The sequence below is a fragment of the Artemia sp. Qi Xiang Cuo genome, chromosome 5 (genome assembly GCF_049724085.1).
Source record: "Artemia sp. Qi Xiang Cuo chromosome 5, ASM4972408v1, whole genome shotgun sequence".
NCBI classification, from domain to species: Eukaryota; Metazoa; Arthropoda; class Branchiopoda; order Anostraca; family Artemiidae; genus Artemia; species Artemia sp. Qi Xiang Cuo.
In genome coordinates this window covers 38,563,090-38,582,398 of record NC_142798.1, presented here as the reverse complement: position 1 = coordinate 38,582,398, position 19,309 = coordinate 38,563,090, and the positions used below count along the sequence as shown (strand labels likewise).

Here is a 19,309-nt window from a genome sequence, read left to right as displayed (position 1 = left end):
TAGACATGCCGTATTGCCGTTTATTTAAACCAGAATCATACAAGGATTCTAAATATAAGTGCATACATGAACCAAGCCCAAGACGCGGACCGACACAGCACAAAACGAACTAAATCGTAATTCAGTGAAAAAAAAAAAAAAAAAAAAAAAAAAAAAAAAAAAAGAGTCAAGGCCCAACTTAGTGCAAAAAGAGCAAAGTCCAAGCTACGGAATTTCTATGACATGGAGTTTAAGCAAGCCAAGTCATGGCTTGGCATCATAATAAAGGGGGGGGGGGGATCATGACGATAGTTAAAACAATGAATTGAAAGGAGGAAAAATGAGAAACGGTCTCATTTCATTCCTGGCAAAAAAAAAATACTGGTGGTTGTGTTGCACTCCTTCCAAGACAAATCTCCTGACGGCACTTTTGTCTGGACCCCGTCCCCAGCTGCTTAATTTTAGTAGAAATTTGTATGTGTTGCAACCCGGGCCGTCACGTATGGGGGACTCCCCCCCCCCCAAATGTTTTTGGTCACTTGGTAAAAGAATATGTCGGTAAAATTCTGTGTTTGGTTCAGTAAAGACCACGAAAATTTCTGTCATTTACAGACATTTCGAATTTAGTCGGTAAACGCAGCAGTTTTACCAACTCCTGCCGCAATTTTACAGATGGTGCCATAAATTTCTATTTGGTTAAATAAACAGCATTAAGATAGTGACATGATATGTATCGAAATCTAAATCTCGGTCGGTAAATGCGGCGGTTTTACCGACCTCGTGCAGTGATTTTACGTATTGTATTTGAAACGGACATTATGCGAACAGTCGGAAGAAATGACCAACCAGTCGGTAAAATATTCCCCCCCCCCCCAAACACTTTGGATAGTAACGACACTGGTTGCGACTTGCTTGAACCGGAATTATACACATATTTTTTTTTTACCTGTTTGCTCGTGGCACAAGCTGGTCCTGTGGTTCGTGCAACATCACATCCCATCTAAATTTTCACGGGCCCACCTTACGCCTATAATCGCAATAGTTGAAAATCAATGGGTGGTGGTAATTCAAACAAGTAGCCAAATTCCTAGATTTCTACTAGAAAGTTTGTGTGGGGGGGAGGTGCAGTGTCGAAGAAGCCATGCCCCGCTTTGGTCAAAATATCTGCATGATTTTAGTAGAAACAAGGCGTGACATACCTATCTTTGTGCTAAAATGTTGGCTGTGGGACGGGCAAGAGGCCATTGGAAGGACCTCTGATCCAATGGGGTTCTCTAATCATTCCGATCGTACATCTTTGCACGAATTTGGTTCAAATGATACTGCAAACGATTTGCTAAAAATTTGTGGTGGAATGGGTAGGATGTTCGAAGAGCCACATGTCCACAATCTGCGTTCATTAACACAGGCTAAAAATATTTGTGTGACCTTTATGTTCCTAATTAGCAAATAATTATTTTGGGATCTTTATATGTCTACATGGATCTTTATTTGGATCTTCATATATAGCATAATTCTAAGAAGATACCTTGGCGATGGGGCCAGGAACCCGTTACAAATCCTAAGACCGTTGAAATTTTAGTTCAAATTCAATTTAGAATTAAAGTTTGCTTGTTTACTGGCTAGAGCAGAGGTTTGAACTCGAAAGCAACTTCAAGCGTCATGTCCTGCATTTGGATTCAGACTGTAATCGGTTTCATGTCCCTCTTTTAAACTTCAAAAGTTCTCTAGGGGGGGGGGGGGAGGGTGGCTCCACCCACGAAATTTTGACAAGATTTAAAATTCAATTTGGATTAGAACTGCGAGGAAAAAATTAGCTTAACGTAAGGCTGAAAAAACTTCTTACCATGAGCCAGATACAGACGAACAACAGCCATGATAAAAGTTTCTGCTGATATAATGGCTTCCTTTGAAAATCGTAAGACTAGACACTCCAATACTTTATTGCTGACTGTAGCTCCTGACTCCCAAAGTATCTGCCGAAGATTAAAACTACTAGTTTTACCACAACGCTTCCTATCAAATTTCAAAAACGCAGACTGAAATGATAAAAAGTTTCGTTAACTCAAGTATTTTACTGTTTACATCAACATAAAATGCTGAATTTACATTAATTCAGAATTTCCAATAGGATCTCAGCCTAGACTACTATGAAGCACAAACTTGTCCAATAGGAAGTAGGAAATAGAAATCCAACTACATCCTCGGTCAAGTTTGTTAACGAAATAATTTAGCACGTTTTATCTACTATTTTGCTTATGCGTATTTTCCTTAAAAATAAACGTGCCATATAAATCTTTAGGTAATATTTGGAATTTTCTTTTATTAAAAGCTTCCCAAGATCCCCCGTTGTATGATGACAGGTCACTCATCGGACAAGCAGTGTGGCGGAATGGCAAATGCAATAGGCAAGACACTAAAAAAGCCTAAAAGCCAAGTGTCTTGGCTAAAAAGCCAAGACACTAAAATTCATTAATGAAACAACTCAAGGTAACCAACAGTAATTATAGAACGACCCATGCCAAGAGTAATTGAAAAAATAATCTGTTTTCTCAAGGATTCCAAGTATGTAAAACTGTTTAAGTATAAATTTAGGCCTGCCTGTACAAGAATATTAGTATGAAATAGTCTGACTAACCGTGGCGGTTCTGGCTTCTCTTGCGCCTGGTGCAAAATCTTGATTACAGCCTCTCCCCTGGCTTCCAAAAATTTTCAGGCCATACTTTAACAAACAATTCATTTATTAACCAAATTTTCATTTATTAACAAATTTTCTATATATTAAAATCTGACCTTTCTTACTTTAGCCTCTGCAAAATTATTAATTATCTCGAAATCCTGTAAAATACAAACAGGTTTGAATACAAGATATCACAAACAAACATTAAAATTAATTAAATTCAGTCTACTTAATTTTATTTTCAAGGAATGGTCATGAAGGTAAGGGGAAATGAAAACTTCTGATTCAATCTGCTTATACTTACTGCCAACTGCACCTCCTATATTTTAAGAAAAATAAAATTTCAAAAATTTGGAAGTGATTATAACTGTTAGATTGTTCATTTGAAATTTTGAGACTCCAAAATTTCTGCACCCGGGGCAAGTGCACCCTCTCTACCCCCCCCCCCCCACCCCTAAAACCGCATCTTCTGACTAATTTTTGAAAGGGCAAATCCCTAAGAGGTGGATTTCCAGTTTGACGGAAAATTGCATATTTAAATTCAGCACATTTAAGAGCCTTAGAACAGAGATTTTAAGCCCCTATCTGCAACAGTATTTTGTAGTTTTCCGAAAAGGATGGTCACATTTCATGTTTATCTTTTTTTTTATGTTGTAAAGAATCCATTTTTTTTCCATTTTAACATTCTCGTGTGCCTTTTACGGGCAGTAAAAAAATTTCATTTCATGATGAAGTCAATGCATGATGCAGTCATGATGCAGGCTTCACTGGACTGAGTTGATTCATTCGAAGCTTAACTAGCTTATGAAGAATTTTGTTAAGTTACTTGCCTGATACGTGATGTCACTTGATATTTTATGATTTGTGGGTAGGAAAGGGGGCGGAAGTCTAAAAAGTGCATTTTATGCATGCATTTTCAAAATTTTGAATGGCTGATCCTTCAGATAAAGATGGAGGGGGGGGGGGCCCGAGAGCTCACTCCTCCATTACGAAGAGTATATTTGGACAAAAGCTACAATATGGGTGATGAGGGGTGAAAGGTACACTTTTATTGTTGGAAAATTTTAACTGTAATAAAATATGTCAAATTCATGCTTATCTGTACAGAAGACGGAAAAGTGTGGTGGCCATTCTATAAGGGACAGATTTGTCTGAAGAAATATCCTTGAACCTGTCCCTCCCCCCTCCCCATTTATTTAAGGGTTCCCCAAGAATAATAATTATTATTCTTGGAGGACTGCTATATGAAAACGTAAACAACAGGGCTGAGGGAGGCGGAGGCACCTTACGTTGAAGGAAGCTCAGGATCAAACAGCTCGTGGTAACGAACTGTAAATAAATAACAACCCTTGTACATAGAAACTGAAACTCTTAAGGACTGAATTTTGATTACAATATATACATCAAAATAATCCACATTTATGGTGAGTCTAAGTCTGGAAAACTTCAAATTACCAACGGTAGTGCATGTAGAAATGATCCAAAAACTTTGCAATGGTAGAGACCTACATCATAATTACCTTAATAATTTGTTTAATCAGTGCTAATGGCATGCCAAAAATACATACTTTTAATACATGTCTTTCAAGTTTTCCTAATTATGTTCACAGGGACTTAAAAATGCTTTTTTCATCCTTATCTTATGACGATATGCCGTGCTCCAAACGTTAGGAATCTTCCCGGAACTTAGACATATTCATTTTAATTAGTGGTTTAGTTACATGTTCTAGGGTTTAAAAACATTCACAAGCACTGCCACGTCAGTTCTTGAAATGTGGCAGAAATCGTAAACAAAAGTCAGGCAGATGAAGACCAAACTGCTGAAGCGGGTGCGAGTGCCTTTTTTTTTATTATCAATCTTACCTTCCAAAGTTCAAGCAAATGAAGGACCCCAGGAACATCTAATATCGTAAGTCTTCCACTAATTGTATAATCTCTAAGCATAATTAAATTTTTGCATATTTCAAAGCTTGGTCGTCCTGGCAAGTAGTCTGAAAAAGGAGCAACAATTTAAAACTAACAACCAAAAATCTTCACCATAAAAAAGCAGGCTTATGACAACTACCTAAGATAGAGTAAATAAAAGAAACAAAAATACACGGTTCTCACTAAAACCGGGCCTTCAGCTCCCGTTCCGATGCTCCAAGGGATCTAAGGTCAGGATAGTGGATTACTAATTTTGGAGCAAAAAGCATCTAATGGGGTTGTAACTTCCTTAATTCCGACGCACTAAGATAACTGATAAATAAAAAGATGACATGGCACTTTCTTCCTGTATAGGGTAGTGGTCAGACTATCTTAATCTATAATTTCGGCGAGGTAGAAACAAAATGGCATTAGCAGGTCTCTTGAAGGGTTTTAGCTTTAAGTAGCCGTTATTTTTGCCTTAAAACACGTGTTAAAAATGGGACTTCCAAAACTCTTTAAAATCCCGCTTTTGTTTGGCACTGAATAAATTCAAAATAGTGAAAAATATTACAGAAAATATTTTATTTTCAGGAATATGACATATATTTTCTTTTATAAATCAAATACGACCAATATATCTTCTCTTGAATTCAAAAGTGACCTAGGGTCTTTAAAATTCAAAAATTCAAATGTTTTTTTAACTGTTTGTCCTTTTTTTTTATTTCTTCAAAAACATGGTGGCCTACTAGACAAATAAGGTAGAATGTTATTTTGGAAATCTCCCGAGAAATTTCATAAGATTTCAAATATCATTTAATTATAATAACTTGTTCGGATATTCCCGATTTCCTAAAATGACAATTAACAGCATTTTTCAAACCAAATCCTTCAAATTTTGTAAATTAAATAAAGCAATGCTAATGTCTACATTTACTTGGTTGATTTTCTTGAGCACCGAAATCTGCCAGCAATAATCCCTCCGCTACCTGTATTCTTCACCAAGCCTTACCATGCCATCTACGTTACTTTATTGGATGTCCTGGGCACCAAAAATAGCAATCTGCATCCCTAATTCTAGGTATCTTTTAATTTTGGCTAAGATTACTTGTAGGATGAAAAACAGGCAAAAAAAAAGAAGAGATATGCCATTTGATTTCCGATTCTAAGAATCTAATAAAAATCAGAGCCGAATGCTATTTATAATAGTTACAATCAATTATTTTCCAGAAGAGCAGCATTCACTGCCTTAGATCTGCGTCTTTTTTTCACATTACCTTTGGTCTTTGAATACAAACAGAACCACCTCTTGCATATTGCTGTGAATACACTCTTTTTGAAAGAAATCATTTATTAAAATAAATATCGATAAATAAAAGTTCAAAAAGGGATAAAATCCTTTTAATAGACAGTGATGATGATAACAGTGATAGAAATTCACAAAAATACTAGATGTTTCGGTCACATATGCAATGAACGTCATCAGTGAACGTATATAGGTCTATATAGATTGCGTAAATGGTCAACTTTCTTAAAGCTTATTAGTTTTTCTTTGAATTTCACTAAACAAAGTAGTTTGTATTTTCTTTTGTTTTTATGCAAAAAGCAACACCTAACAACACGCCCAAAGTTTACAAAATTGTATTGGTAAATACATACAAAATCCTACCTACTCACTCACTACCAGCCATCTGAAACAAAGAAAAATATGAAACCTGAAAACATGGTTTCAGGTTTCAGATGGTTTCATATATACTCAAACATGTATACATATAGTGACTAATTTGAGAGAAGGGGGGGGGGGAGGCAGAGCCAAAAGAAAACAAAAGTTTAAAGAAAAAGCTAAAAAAAGTAACTGAAAAAATTAACAAAAATATTCCGCAAATCAATTAATGAACTGAAAAAAAAATGTATAAATAAGAGGCAACAAAACAAAGGAACGGTTAATGATAGGGTTCAGCGACATCTGAAAACCTGAAAACCATCTGAAAAATATGAAACCATCTGAAACCTGAAACAAAGAAAAATAGTCCTGCAAGTCGAATTTAAAAAACGAAGAGAAGTTGCAATGAATATATGAATGACGCCAAAATTGTCAATTATGACAAATGCCATAAATAAGGGGGGTTTTTGTCCCTCCTCCTCGAACCCCACTAAGGAATTTTAGCTTTGTAGTATAAAAATCAGCAGAACAAAATATAAGAAATATATAAAAGAGCTAAATAAGGGTATTTTAACATTTTCAAGTCCATAAATATTCTCAAAACCTGAAAATTAGAGAAATTACATGATAATAAGGGACTAGTTAATAGCAATAATAAAGGATTGGCTATAAAAGAAAAAAAAGCTGGGTAAATAACACAAACTTGAACTAATGTAGAAATATTTTTCTGAGCAGTCAATATATAGAAATTCAATCATATAAGGCAAATCCTTAACAAAAGGGCTAAAGTACACAGCTGAATCAACATTTACCTCTCCAATGTCCTTTGAGTATCTTTTTAAGTGCCAAAGCATCCACATCAGTAGGGTATCGAGGCTGGTACTTGGATACAATCTGACGACACGTAGACTGAAAGAAAAATAAACATCTACCTTTTCTTTTTTTTTACCAAGCTCTTTTGAATTAATTAATAAAACGTACAGCTGAGACAGCTGTACATTTGAGTTAACAAATGCACATTAATTTAGAAGTTATCCATTTTGTATGCTATAAAATTGTTCCAAATCGACAATGCCAAACCTAAATCTCTTACATTCCAAAAGCAAATTTTCTCTTTCCTAGGTATGCTGGTTTTTGGCATTTTGATATCAGTTTTTCATGCTTTTGCGTCGTTGACTCAATTTGGCTGGAATTTAAGCATAATTGTCGTTTACACAGAAGGCTAACTGTTGATCGAAGTACGTGCAATTTACGGTTTCTAAATTAAGCGAGTTTCCCAGAAGTTTCTTCCTTGCTTCCTTAAAGTAAGGAAGCTTATAAATCCTGCTTGGGTTGGAAGGTATTAATAATATAATAAAATCCTAGTTGCACAGTTAATGACCAAAAGTCCAAAGAAACAGTCGTAGTGGTATATGTCCTTACAGAAACACCTGACGTAGAGATAGCAACTGGTATGCATTTTACATTGTAGTTAGGTGTAGTTACAGGAACCATTAGACAGGTGTCCTTGTAGGGATACATAACTTTTAGTAAGGGATTTTCATAGCCAGGTTGGTACAAATTGGGATATATGGTATCCTAGCTTAAGTTAATTTAGTGTTGGAAAGGAGAAAAACAGAGGTAATAGGCTGCCAAATTTTGAAGGTAAAGTAATTAAGCTAATTGTATAGCCAATACAGGATTTGGTCATAAAGTGACCTGTAAATTAACATGATGAGACTAGTGTTATGTCCGAGAATTGAATTGTTGTGGTTAATGTAGGAAGTAAGATTAGTAGTTGGTTTGATGTGGAATCAAGAGTTAAGAAGGGTTGTGTCCTTTCCCCGTTTATATGAATCATATTGATGGACTTTGGCATGTAGAACATGGCAAAAGCTGTGGAGAACAAGAAATCGATTGGGAACGTAAAACTTTGCTGGACCTATATTTGATTGAGACGTCTCAGATGAAAATGTCAACAAAATGTATGAGTTTTTGGAGGTTTTGAGAGATTAGAGTGTCAGAATAGGCTAAAAAATTAATGCAAAGAGGACCAAGGCACTTAGACTAGGCACTACTATGAGTGTGTAATTTTGGCGAAGGCGGATGGCCAGAGACTTGTTTAGCAGTTTGTGGACGTTCCAAGGAATATTGTTGAAATCGACAGTTTTGGGATGTAAAAAAGGATTTGAATTCAACTTGATAATATATTTTACGACAATTTTTGAGTGAATTTTGATGCAGCCCCTGTGATAGAAATATGAGCTTGCATAAACACTAGTTTAATGCACTCAGTTGTTAAAGGTGTTTGACGTTAGGCCAAGTAATCCGGAATATTATCAAGTGGATAGATTCACATGATGGATATAGTGACGATGTAAAAAGTATAACAGCCATGATCCAGAGTGTTTCTGCACAGTAGAAAATAGTTTGGAAGAATAGGAAAATAAGTCGGTGAACTACGATTAGAATAATTAAAGCCACGGTAATGATAGGAGCTAAGTATAGTTCTGATGCACGGTGCACCGAAAGCTAAGTTGTGAGCAGTGGTGTCAATAAACAGGAAGATGGGAGACAAATAACTCACATTGTTCGCAAAGGAAAGCTGGTGACAGAGCATAAGCGCTAGTGACCAAAGATGAATGTAGATTGACTGTACATGGGGGCGAGAAAGGAGGCACAGATTACAAAATTGCGAATGGCTCAGATTTTTAACAGAGGTTCATCATGTCTCCCTGTGCAATTTTTTTTTAAAAGTCTCACTTCAAACAGTGACTCATTGCTGGGTATATACAGCCGCACTGGTATACATACCTTTGGTCCCTCCATCTTGGTGAGAATAAAAATTCACACACACACACACACACACACACACACACACACACACACACACACACACACACACACACACACACACACACACACACACACACACACACACACACACACACACACACACACACACACACACACACACACACACACACACACACACACACACACACACACACACACACACACATATATACATATATATATATATATATATATACATATATATATGTATATATATATATATATATATATATATATATATATATATATATATATATATATATATATATATATATATATATATATATATATATATATATATATATATATATATATATATATATATATATATATATACATATATATATATATATATATATACATATATATATGTATATATATACATATATATATATATATATATATATATATATATATATATATATATTATATATATATATATATATATATATATATATATATATATATATATATATATATATATATATATATATATATATATATATATCTCTCTCTCTCTCTCTCTCTCTCTCTCTCTCTCTCTCTCTCTCTCTCTCTCTCTCTCTCTCTCTCTCTCTCTCTCTCTCTCTCTCTCTCTCTCTCTCTCTCTCTCTCTCTCTCTCTCTCTCTCTCTCTCTCTCTCTCTCTCTCTCTCTCTCTCTCTCTCTCTCTCTCTCTCTCTCTCTCTCTCTCTCTCTCTCTCTCTCTCTCTCTCTCTCTCTCTCTCTCTCTCTCTCTCTCTCTCTCTCTCTCTCTCTCTCTCTCTCTCTCTCTCTCTCTCTCTCTCTCTCTCTCTCTCTCTCTCTCTCTCTCTCTCTCTCTCTCTCTCTCTCTCTCTCTCTCTCTCTCTCTCTCTCTCTCTCTCTCTCTCTCTCTCTCTCTCTCTCTCTCTCTCTCTCTCTCTCTCTCTCTCTCTCTCTCTCTCTCTCTCTCTCTCTCTCTCTCTCTCTCTCTCTCTCTCTCTCTCTCTCTCTCTCTCTCTCTCTCTCTCTCTCTCTCTCTCTCTCTCTCTCTCTCTCTCTCTCTCTCTCTCTCTCTCTCTCTCTCTCTCTCTCTCTCTCTCTCTCTCTCTCTCTCTCTCTCTCTCTCTCTCTCTCTCTCTCTCTCTCTCTCTCTCTCTCTCTCTCTCTCTCTCTCTCTCTCTCTCTCTCTCTCTCTACACACACACACACACACACACACACACACACACACACACACACACACACACACACACACACACACACACACACACACACACACACACACACATACTTAGTGTGTTTTAATTTTGGACAGTCATAATATTATCTTAAAGATATTAAATAACATATAATCGTGAGCAGTCAATCTCTAAAGTACCCCTAAATTATGTGATATATGTACTTAAGTGTGTTTTAATTTAGGACAGTCATACTATTATCTTAAAGATATTAAACAACATTTAATCGTGAGCGCTCAGTCTCTAAAGTACCCCTAAATTATGTGATATATATACTTAGTGTGTTTTAATTAAGGACAGTCATACTATTATCTTAAAGATATTAAATAACATTTAATCGTGAGCAGTCAATCTCTAAGGTACCCTAGATGATCGTGACTAAAAAAAAAAGAAGGGTTGTGTCCATTCCCCGTTTATATGAATCATATTGATGGACTTTGGCATGTAGAACATGGCAAAAGCTATTGGAGAACAAGAAATCGATTGGGAACGTAAAACTTTGCTGGACCTATATTTGATTGAGCGTCTCAGATGAAAATGTCAGCAAAATGTATGAGTTTTTGGAGGTTTTGAGAGATTAGAGTGTCAGAATAGGCTAAAAAATTAATGCAAAGAGGACCAAGGCACTTAGACTAGGCACTACTATGAGTGTGTAATTTTGGCGAAGGCGGATGGCCAGAGACTTGTTTAGCAGTTTGTGGACGTTCCAAGGAATATTGTTGAAATCGACAGTTTTGGGATGTAAAAAAGGATTTGAATTCAACTTGATAATATATTTTACGACAATTTTTTAGTGAATTTTGATGCAGCCCCCCTGTGATAGAAATATGAGCTTGCATAAACACTAGTTTAATGCACTCAGTTGTTAAAGGTGTTTGACGTTAGGCCAAGTAACCGGAATATTGATCAAGTGGATAGATTCACATGATGGATATAGTGACGATGTAAAAAGTATAACAGCCATGATCCAGAGTGTTTCTGCACAGTAGAAAATAGTTTGGAAGAATAGGAAAATAAGTCGGTGAACTACGATTAGAATAATTAAAGCCACGGTAATGATAGGGGCCAAGTATAGTTCTGATGCACGGTGCACCGGAAAGCTAAGTTGTGAGCAGTGGTGTCAATAAACAGGAAGATGGGAGACAAATAACTCACATTGTTCGCAAAGGAAAGCTGGTGACAGAGCATAAGCGCTAGTGACCAAAGATGAATGTAGATTGACTGTACATGGGGGCGAGAAAGAGGCACAGATTACAAAACTGCGAATGGCTCAGATTTTAACAAGGTTCATCATGTCTCCCTGTGCAATTTTTTTTAAAAGTCTCACTTCAAACAGTGACTCAATGCTGGGTATATACAGCCGCACTGGTATACATAGCTTTGGTCCCTCCATCTTGGTGAGAATAAAAAAAAATTAATATATATATATATATATATATATATATATATATATATATATATATATATATATATATATATATATATATATATATATATATATATATATATATATATATATATATATATATATTAAAGATATTAAATAACATTTAATCGTGAGCAGTCAATCTCTAAGGTACCCTAGATGATCGTGACTAAAAAAAAATTATGCATCTGTTTGCATGAAATAAGGTCAGGGTATTCTCGAACGGGGTATGGGCTGGAGCAACCTACTCAGACCCTTCAGTAATGTGGATTAAGAATGAATGCATGACTAAGTTTATCAAGGCGGGACATGTCTTTTGTTTTTGAATATGTTTTACATGTGGGTTTCCAACATTGTTGTTGCACAATTATCCTCAGGTCTGTAACAAGCAAGTTCAGAAGCTCCAGAATCTAATTTTTGTATAAAAAGCGAGAAAAACAAATAGAGAATGGATATGTGTATTTACAAAGATCCGAAATCCTAAAATACACATTTTTTTTAAAAATAAGTATTTGGACAGGAGGATTTTGAGGATGTACAGGCTCAGGGGCCTCATTTTAACCATCCAATCACAATTATTTATTGAATCATTACAGAAAATCCAAGTTTATCAAGATATACTTTTTCTAACTTTCTAGTAAAATGTATCAGAGGCAAAGCTATGGCATTGCCTATATGCCCCCCCCCCGCCCTTCCTCCCCCAGATATAGCCGATAAAAATTTTGAGATAGCCATTTTGTTAAAAATTGTTCAAAACAAGACATAACAAAACAACGGGGTTGACATAACCCCCAGGGCCCGGGTGCAAGCTTTATAAGTTATGCCCTGGGGCCATATATGGGTTTTATAGAAGGGAGGCTCGTATAAACTACAGAGAAGGCTCATTTGATTGAAAATTGAAACTTCTGGTTCACTTTAAAAGGTTCAAGAGATTGAAGGGCAACTAGCCCCCCCCATACCTTTTTCCCTCAAACCTATTCAATGAAAATTTTTGAGATAGCCATTTTGTTAAAAATATTTCCAACATCACAAAATAAAAACTCCGGGTTCGACAGACTCCCCCCCCCAGTGTCCGAGGACATGCGTTGTAAGTTATGCCCTGGGGGCGTATTTGGTTTTTTATAGAATGGATGCTCGTATAAACTTCAGAGAGGGCTCATTTGTTTGGAATTTGAAAGTTCTAGTTCAGTTTCAAAGAGTCAAAAGAGATGGAAAGGCAATCAGCCCCCCTCCACGCCCTTTTCTCCCAAAACCAACCTATAAATTTGTTGACATTGCCATTTTTTTAAAAATAGTTCAAACATCAGATAACAAAAACGCCGGGGTCAACAAGCCTGGGGGCAAGTGTTTTAAGGTATTCCTCGTGGGCATATAAGACTTTTATGTTAGGGGAGGTCATATAAACTTCAGACTTGGCTCATTTGATTGGAAATGAAAGTTTAGTTCTAGTTATGAGTGAAAAGGGATTGGAGGGATCTGCCCCCCCCCACCACACACGCACACACATCCTCTTTTCCCCAAATGCATCCGATCAAAATTTTGAGATTGCCAGTTTATTTGAAATAGTCCAATGATCAGATAACAAAAACTTCGGGGTCAATATACCCCCCCCCAGAGTCTGGTGAAGGGTTGTAATTTATGCCCTGGGGACATATAAAGTTGTTATGGAAGAAGTGATCTTATAAGCCTCTGAGGGGACTCAAATGATTATAAATTAAAAGTTCTAATTCCTTTTTTAAGAGTCAAAAGTGATCCAATAGCAAATAGCCCCCCTCTCCGCCAACTCTTTTTTCCCAAAATGCGTTGGATCGAATTTCTTATATAGCCATTTTGATCGAACTAGACCAAGATCATATAAAAAAGACTCCAGGGATAACACAACCCACCTGAACCTGGGGGAAAGTGGTGCAGATTATGCCCCGGGAAGATATAACATTTTTATGGAAGGGATGGTAGAATATTTTTTTTCCAGGAACAGTTGAATACTAAAATTGAGAGTTTAAAATTCGATAATGTGGAAGATGGTTGGAATAATTTTAGAGAAATAATTTGTGAAGTTGCTGAAGGTGTCTTAGGGAAAAAAGCTAGAACTGTAGCTAAGAATATTAGTGAAAAAGCTTTATGTTTAATAGAAAGGAGAAAGGACTTGTACAAGAACTATCTGAGTGATAGATCGTATGAAAACAAAAGAAATGTAAAGAAAGTGGAGAAAGCATTAAAATATGAACTAAGGAGGTGTGAAGTGGAGGCCATGGATAAAATTGCCGAGGATCTGGAAGATGCAGCTATACGGCATAATAGTGAAATATTGTACTGGCACGTTAACAAATTGAGAGGGAGTAGTCAATCTGGACTTGTCCCAGTAAAAGATAGGAATGGGGTCGCAATTAGCGATAAGGAAAAAACTAAAGAGAGATGGGCCGAACATTTTGAGAACTTGCTTAACCGAGATAGAGTTGCAGGGAAAAATATAGAGGAAAATGAAAAAGTTTGTGATACCTTGGATGTGAAGGAAGATTTGTTTTGGGAGGAGGAATTAGCAACAGTACTAAAAAGATTAAAGAATAATAAGGCTCCAGGTACTGATAGGGTGGTAAATGAGTTTCTTAAATATGGTGGCTCTGAGGTTAGAAATAAGTTATTGAAGATTATGAATATGATTTTTGAAAAAGGGGAGGTACCTAACGATTTTAGGAAAACCTTAATTAAGCCACTTCATAAGAAAGGTGATAAAAGTGAGTGTGGTAATTATCGAGGCATTAGTCTGGTCTCTGTAGGTAGCAAATTACTTAGTATTATGATACTTTTTAGATTGAGAGATGCCGTAGACAAAGTTTTAAGAGAAGAGCAGTGCGGTCTTAGAAAGGGTAGAGGATGTATCGACCAAATTTTCACTCTCAGGCTAATAATTGAGAAGTGCCTGAGTTATCAAACACCTTTGGTCCTCAGTTTTATAGATTATGAGCAAGCGTTCCGATTCTTTTGATAGAAGAGCTTTAGTAAAGGTTTTATCCTTGTATGGTATACCAGACAAATACATTAGAGTGATTAGTGCTAGGTAGGAGAAAAGCGCTGCTGCGGTTAAGGTAGGAAATGAGGTTAGCAGGTGGTTTTGTATTAAATCAGGAGTCAAGCAGGGTTGTGTTCTATCCCCCTTTATATGGATTATTTTGATGAACTTTGTTTTAAGGAGCACGAGAAAGGCAGTGGGAGACCACGGAATCAAATGGGGAGGAAAAAGTCTCCTGGATTTGGATTATGCTGATGATTTAAGCATCCTAGATGAAAGTGTGAGCAAAATGAAGAAGGTGTTGGAGGTTTTGTGAGGTCAGGGTGCTAGAATTGGTTTAAAAATAATATTTGGAAGACTAAGTCACTAAGGCTAGGAATAAGTGAAGATGAAAAGGTGGCGTTGGGTAATGAAAAAATTAATCAGGTGGGCAGCTTCACTTACCTTGGTCGTACTATTAGTAAAGATGGTGGTAGCAGTGAAAATGTTAAAAGTAGAATAGCCAAGGCTCAGGGTCTTTTTTTCACAGTTAAAAAAAGTCTGGAAGAATAGGAAGATAAGTCTGCAAACCAAGATTAGAATATTAGAGGCTACAGTGATGACAGTGGTCAAAAATCGCTCTGAAGCAGGGGCGCTCCGAAAAACGGATGAAGATTTGCTAGATGTTTTCCAGAGACATTGCTTAAGGATTGTTCTGGGTACCCGGCTGACTGACCGTATTTCAAACAATAGGCCATACAAAAATGTGGTTCAAAACCGCTATCTAGGGCTAGAATGAAAGAAAGGTTGAGGTGGCTAGGGCACGTTGTGCGGATGAAGGATGACAGATTGCCGAAAATTGTTCTTTTCGGTCAACCATCTAGGGCTAAACGGAAATCAGGTCGTCCCCGTCTGGGGTGGGAGGACGTCATATGAGGTGGAGGAGGAGCGTGCGTAGCTGTGTTGGCCTCAGTTGGCTTGTTGCTGCGGTGAGTTGTTAGTAGTAGTAGTAGATGGTAGAATAAACTTCGGAAGGGGCTCATTCGATTGTAAATCGGAATTTCTAGTGCCGTTTTCAAGAGTCAAAAGTGATTGGAGTGCAGCTAGCCCCCCCCCCCCTCTCGAGACCTCTTTTGCCCAAATGCCTCATATCAAAATTTTGAGACAGCCATTTTGTTTCAAAATAGTCTAAAGATCAGATAACAAAAACTCAGGGGTCAACACAACCCCCCAAAGCCCAGGGGAAGTGTTGTAAGTCATGCGCCCGGGGAAGGTAAGGTCTTATGTAGGGGGTGGTCGTATAAACATCGGAGGTGGCTCATTTGATTGGAAATTGAAATTTCTGTTTACCTTTTTAAGATTTATCAAAAGGATTGGCGGACATATATACCCCCCACCCTTTTCTCTCAAATGCATCCGATCAAAATTCTAAGATAGCCATTTTGCTCAAAGTATTCCAATAATCAGATGACAAAACTTTGGTGTCACCATATTCCCCCCCCCCTCCTGAAACCCGGAGGAAGGGTTGCAACTTATGCCCTTGGGGCATATAAAGTCTTTATCGAAGAAGTGGTTGTATAAGTCTCGGAAGGGACTCAAATGATTAGAAATTGAAGTTTCTAATTCTTTTTTAAGAGTCAAAAGTGATCTGATGGCAACTAGCCCCCCTCCCCGCCAACCCTCTTTTCCCCAAATGTGTCCAATCGAATTTCTTATATAGCCATTTTGTTCAAACTAGGCCAAAGATAATATAACAAAGACACCAGGGATAACACAGTCCACGAGAACCCGGGAGCAGTGTTGTAAATTATGCCCCAGGTGGATATACGGTTCTTATAGAAGGGATGGTAGTATAAACTTCAGAAGGGGCTCATTCATTTTTTAGTTGGAATTTCTAGTGCCTTTTTTAAGAGTCAAAAGTGATTGGAGGGCAACTAGCCTCCCCCATGGCCCCTTTTCCCCAAATTTATCTGATCAAAATTTTGAGATAACTATTTTGTTCAAAATAGTTTAAAGATCAAATAACAAAAACTCAGGTGTCAACACAACCCCCCCAGAGCGCGGGGGAAGTGTTTTAAGTTATGTTCCGGGGCCAGCTAAGGTTTTATGTAAAGGGTGGCCGTATAAACATCAGAGGTGGCTCATTTGATTGAATATTGAAATTTATATTTACCTTTTCAAGATTCATCAAATGTGATCGGCGGGCATATGCCTCCCCCCTCCACCCTCTTTTGCCCAAATGCATCAAATCAAAATTTTGACATAGCCATTTTGTTTGAAATAGTCCAACAATCAGATGACAAAACTTCGGGGTCGACATACCCCAATACCCAGGGGAAGGGTTGTAACTTACGCCCCGGGGGCGTATTTATGGAAAAGTTGGTCGTATAAACTTCGGAGGGGATTACAATGGTTAGAAATTGAAAGTTCTAGTTTCATTTTTAAGAGTCAAAGTGATCCAATGGCAACTGTCCCCCCCCCCCACCAACCACAAGGCCATGAGGCTCCAGTTTTTTAAAAGAGGCACTTCATATGGAGGGGGTGGTCGTATAAACTTCGGAGGGCCTCATTCAATTGGAAATCGGAAGTTATAGCCTCCTTTTTAGGAGTCAAAAGTGATCGGAGGGCAAATAGCCTCCACGTTCCTTTTTCCCCAAATGCATTCGATAAAAAATTTAATCTTAGTTTTAGCGTTGCCTATAGTAAAGGCCATAAGACTTCAATGTTTTATTATTATTATTTTTTTTTTCCCAGGGGCACTTCATATAGAAGGGGTGATCGTAAACACTTTGAGGGGCCTCATTTGATTGGAAATTGGGATTTCTAGTGCCCTTTTCCAGAATCAAAAGTGATCACCGGCCGACAAACCCACCCCATGCCCTTTTTTCCCCAAATGTATCTGACAAAATTTTGGGATAGCCATTTTGTTGCAAATGGTTCAAAGATTAGATAACAAAAACTTTGAGGTCAGCACAACCCCCCAGAGCCCGGGGGCATGCGTTGAAAATTATACCCTGGGGGCATGCATGATTGGATGATGACTATGTAAGAACTGTCAAAAACTTATGCCGGGTAGGAACACAGTTCGTGTTGAAAGTAATCAGATTCCGTGAGATTGATCCTCTTTGATAGCGTGATACACCTCTGAAAAAGGAGAGTGGGGCCCAGTCTTATGAAATTTTCACCTAGATTCTGCATTGTAGTAATTTGAAATGCCTGTTATTTTCGTCGAAACGCAAAATCATCGAGCAGCTTTCCAGATATGGAGTAAATGATTTTTAGACCTAAATCTCTAGCAGAATCAACGTTGGCAGATTCGTAGGTTGTCAGACCATTGTTGATGTTTCATAGTTGAAGATCCCCATTAAATGGTGATCCTTTTTCTAGGAAATCGATAACGATCTGGGTGACTTTACAATCATTTAGCTACCTCGGCTCGGATGTTTCCTTATGTTGTTCACTAGTTCCATAGAAAGCCTGTGACATACCCTCCATCAGAAGATTTAGTGAAGAGCAGACTGGTTGAGACAGAACCCATAAAGACCTTTGAACCTCTGTCATACCACTTCCATCGGTAAGACCACCAGCCGTTTTGAGACAACACACTAGCTCCGGCTCAAGGACATGATCCGCGGGAAGCCTATAATATAATCTTTCAGAACTTTTAATCACATACATCCGACTTTGGAGGGCCTGACAAACGGTTGGTTTGTCTTCTTAGAGCCTGACTACTTACTGGAGGTAAACCGGGCAGAATCTTGTGTAGTTCTTGTGCCCAGATGCCGCCAGATAAATTAGCAGGTCAGAGGTAGATTTTAAGTGGAGATCCCATGACCCAGATCATTCGGCTCTTAAAAGATTTCGCTGTACGGATACCATAGTATTGGAACCACAGTCTCGAAGTTCTGTACTGGAGCAGTTCCAGATTCTTCCTATCGATAAAAGTGCATATTGATGAATATGAAATAGGTTTTCTAGTGGAAATTACATCAGGTTAATTTGATGTTTGGGCTCAGCTCATCATTTTATGTCAGAATAGTTGTCTTTTGATAGTATGGTGAAAAAGAGGTCACAACGTCACAACGATGAGAAGGGTAAAATCACATATTGATGATTATGAAACTTTTAATCTGGTACATTGTGCATCAAATTTCCTTTCATTTTTGGGCTCAGCTCTTCATTTTACATTGGGATGATACTTCATATACAGAAAAACGAACATTTACCGACAGTTCGTTTTTTTTTAGAAAAAACTTTTTTTTTGATGATTTTGAAACTTTTTTATATACCGTACACCAAATTTGACTCCATTTTTCCATTCATCTCGTTTTTTGTTACATTAGAATAATAATTCAGTTCAAGAAAAACGAACAATTACCGGAACTTAATCTTTTTGTTAGGAAAGTGAGAAAACTGACATGATACGGCCAAAAAAAACTACTTTTGCATCGACCTAGAATGTGCAACTTCGGATATGTTGTTTAGCTTTTTTTTTCTACAACATGGTGTAAAAACAATTTCTATTGCAATTTATTTTTAACAACAATCAACGAATTGATGGACAGTAAGTTCTAAAAGAAACACATAAATTGAAAATAAAAAAGTGCATATCGAAGAATATGAAACGGACT

General features: G+C 37.2%; 1 protein-coding gene across 2 annotated transcripts in view; it reads right to left on the bottom strand.

The window, feature by feature from the left end:
- Positions 1-19,309, bottom strand: part of LOC148952117 (calpain-11-like) — a 286,884-nt gene that overhangs the window by 5,363 nt on the left and 262,212 nt on the right. For both annotated transcript variants that reach the window (XM_089088849.1, XM_089088850.1), the window contains exons 12-14: positions 7,040-7,136; positions 4,523-4,650; positions 1,826-2,018 (exon numbers count right to left, since the gene is read on the bottom strand). In XM_089088849.1, coding sequence (XP_088944975.1) covers positions 1,826-2,018; positions 4,523-4,650; positions 7,040-7,136 — 418 coding nt within the window. The remainder of the gene's footprint in view (positions 1-1,825; positions 2,019-4,522; positions 4,651-7,039; positions 7,137-19,309) is intronic.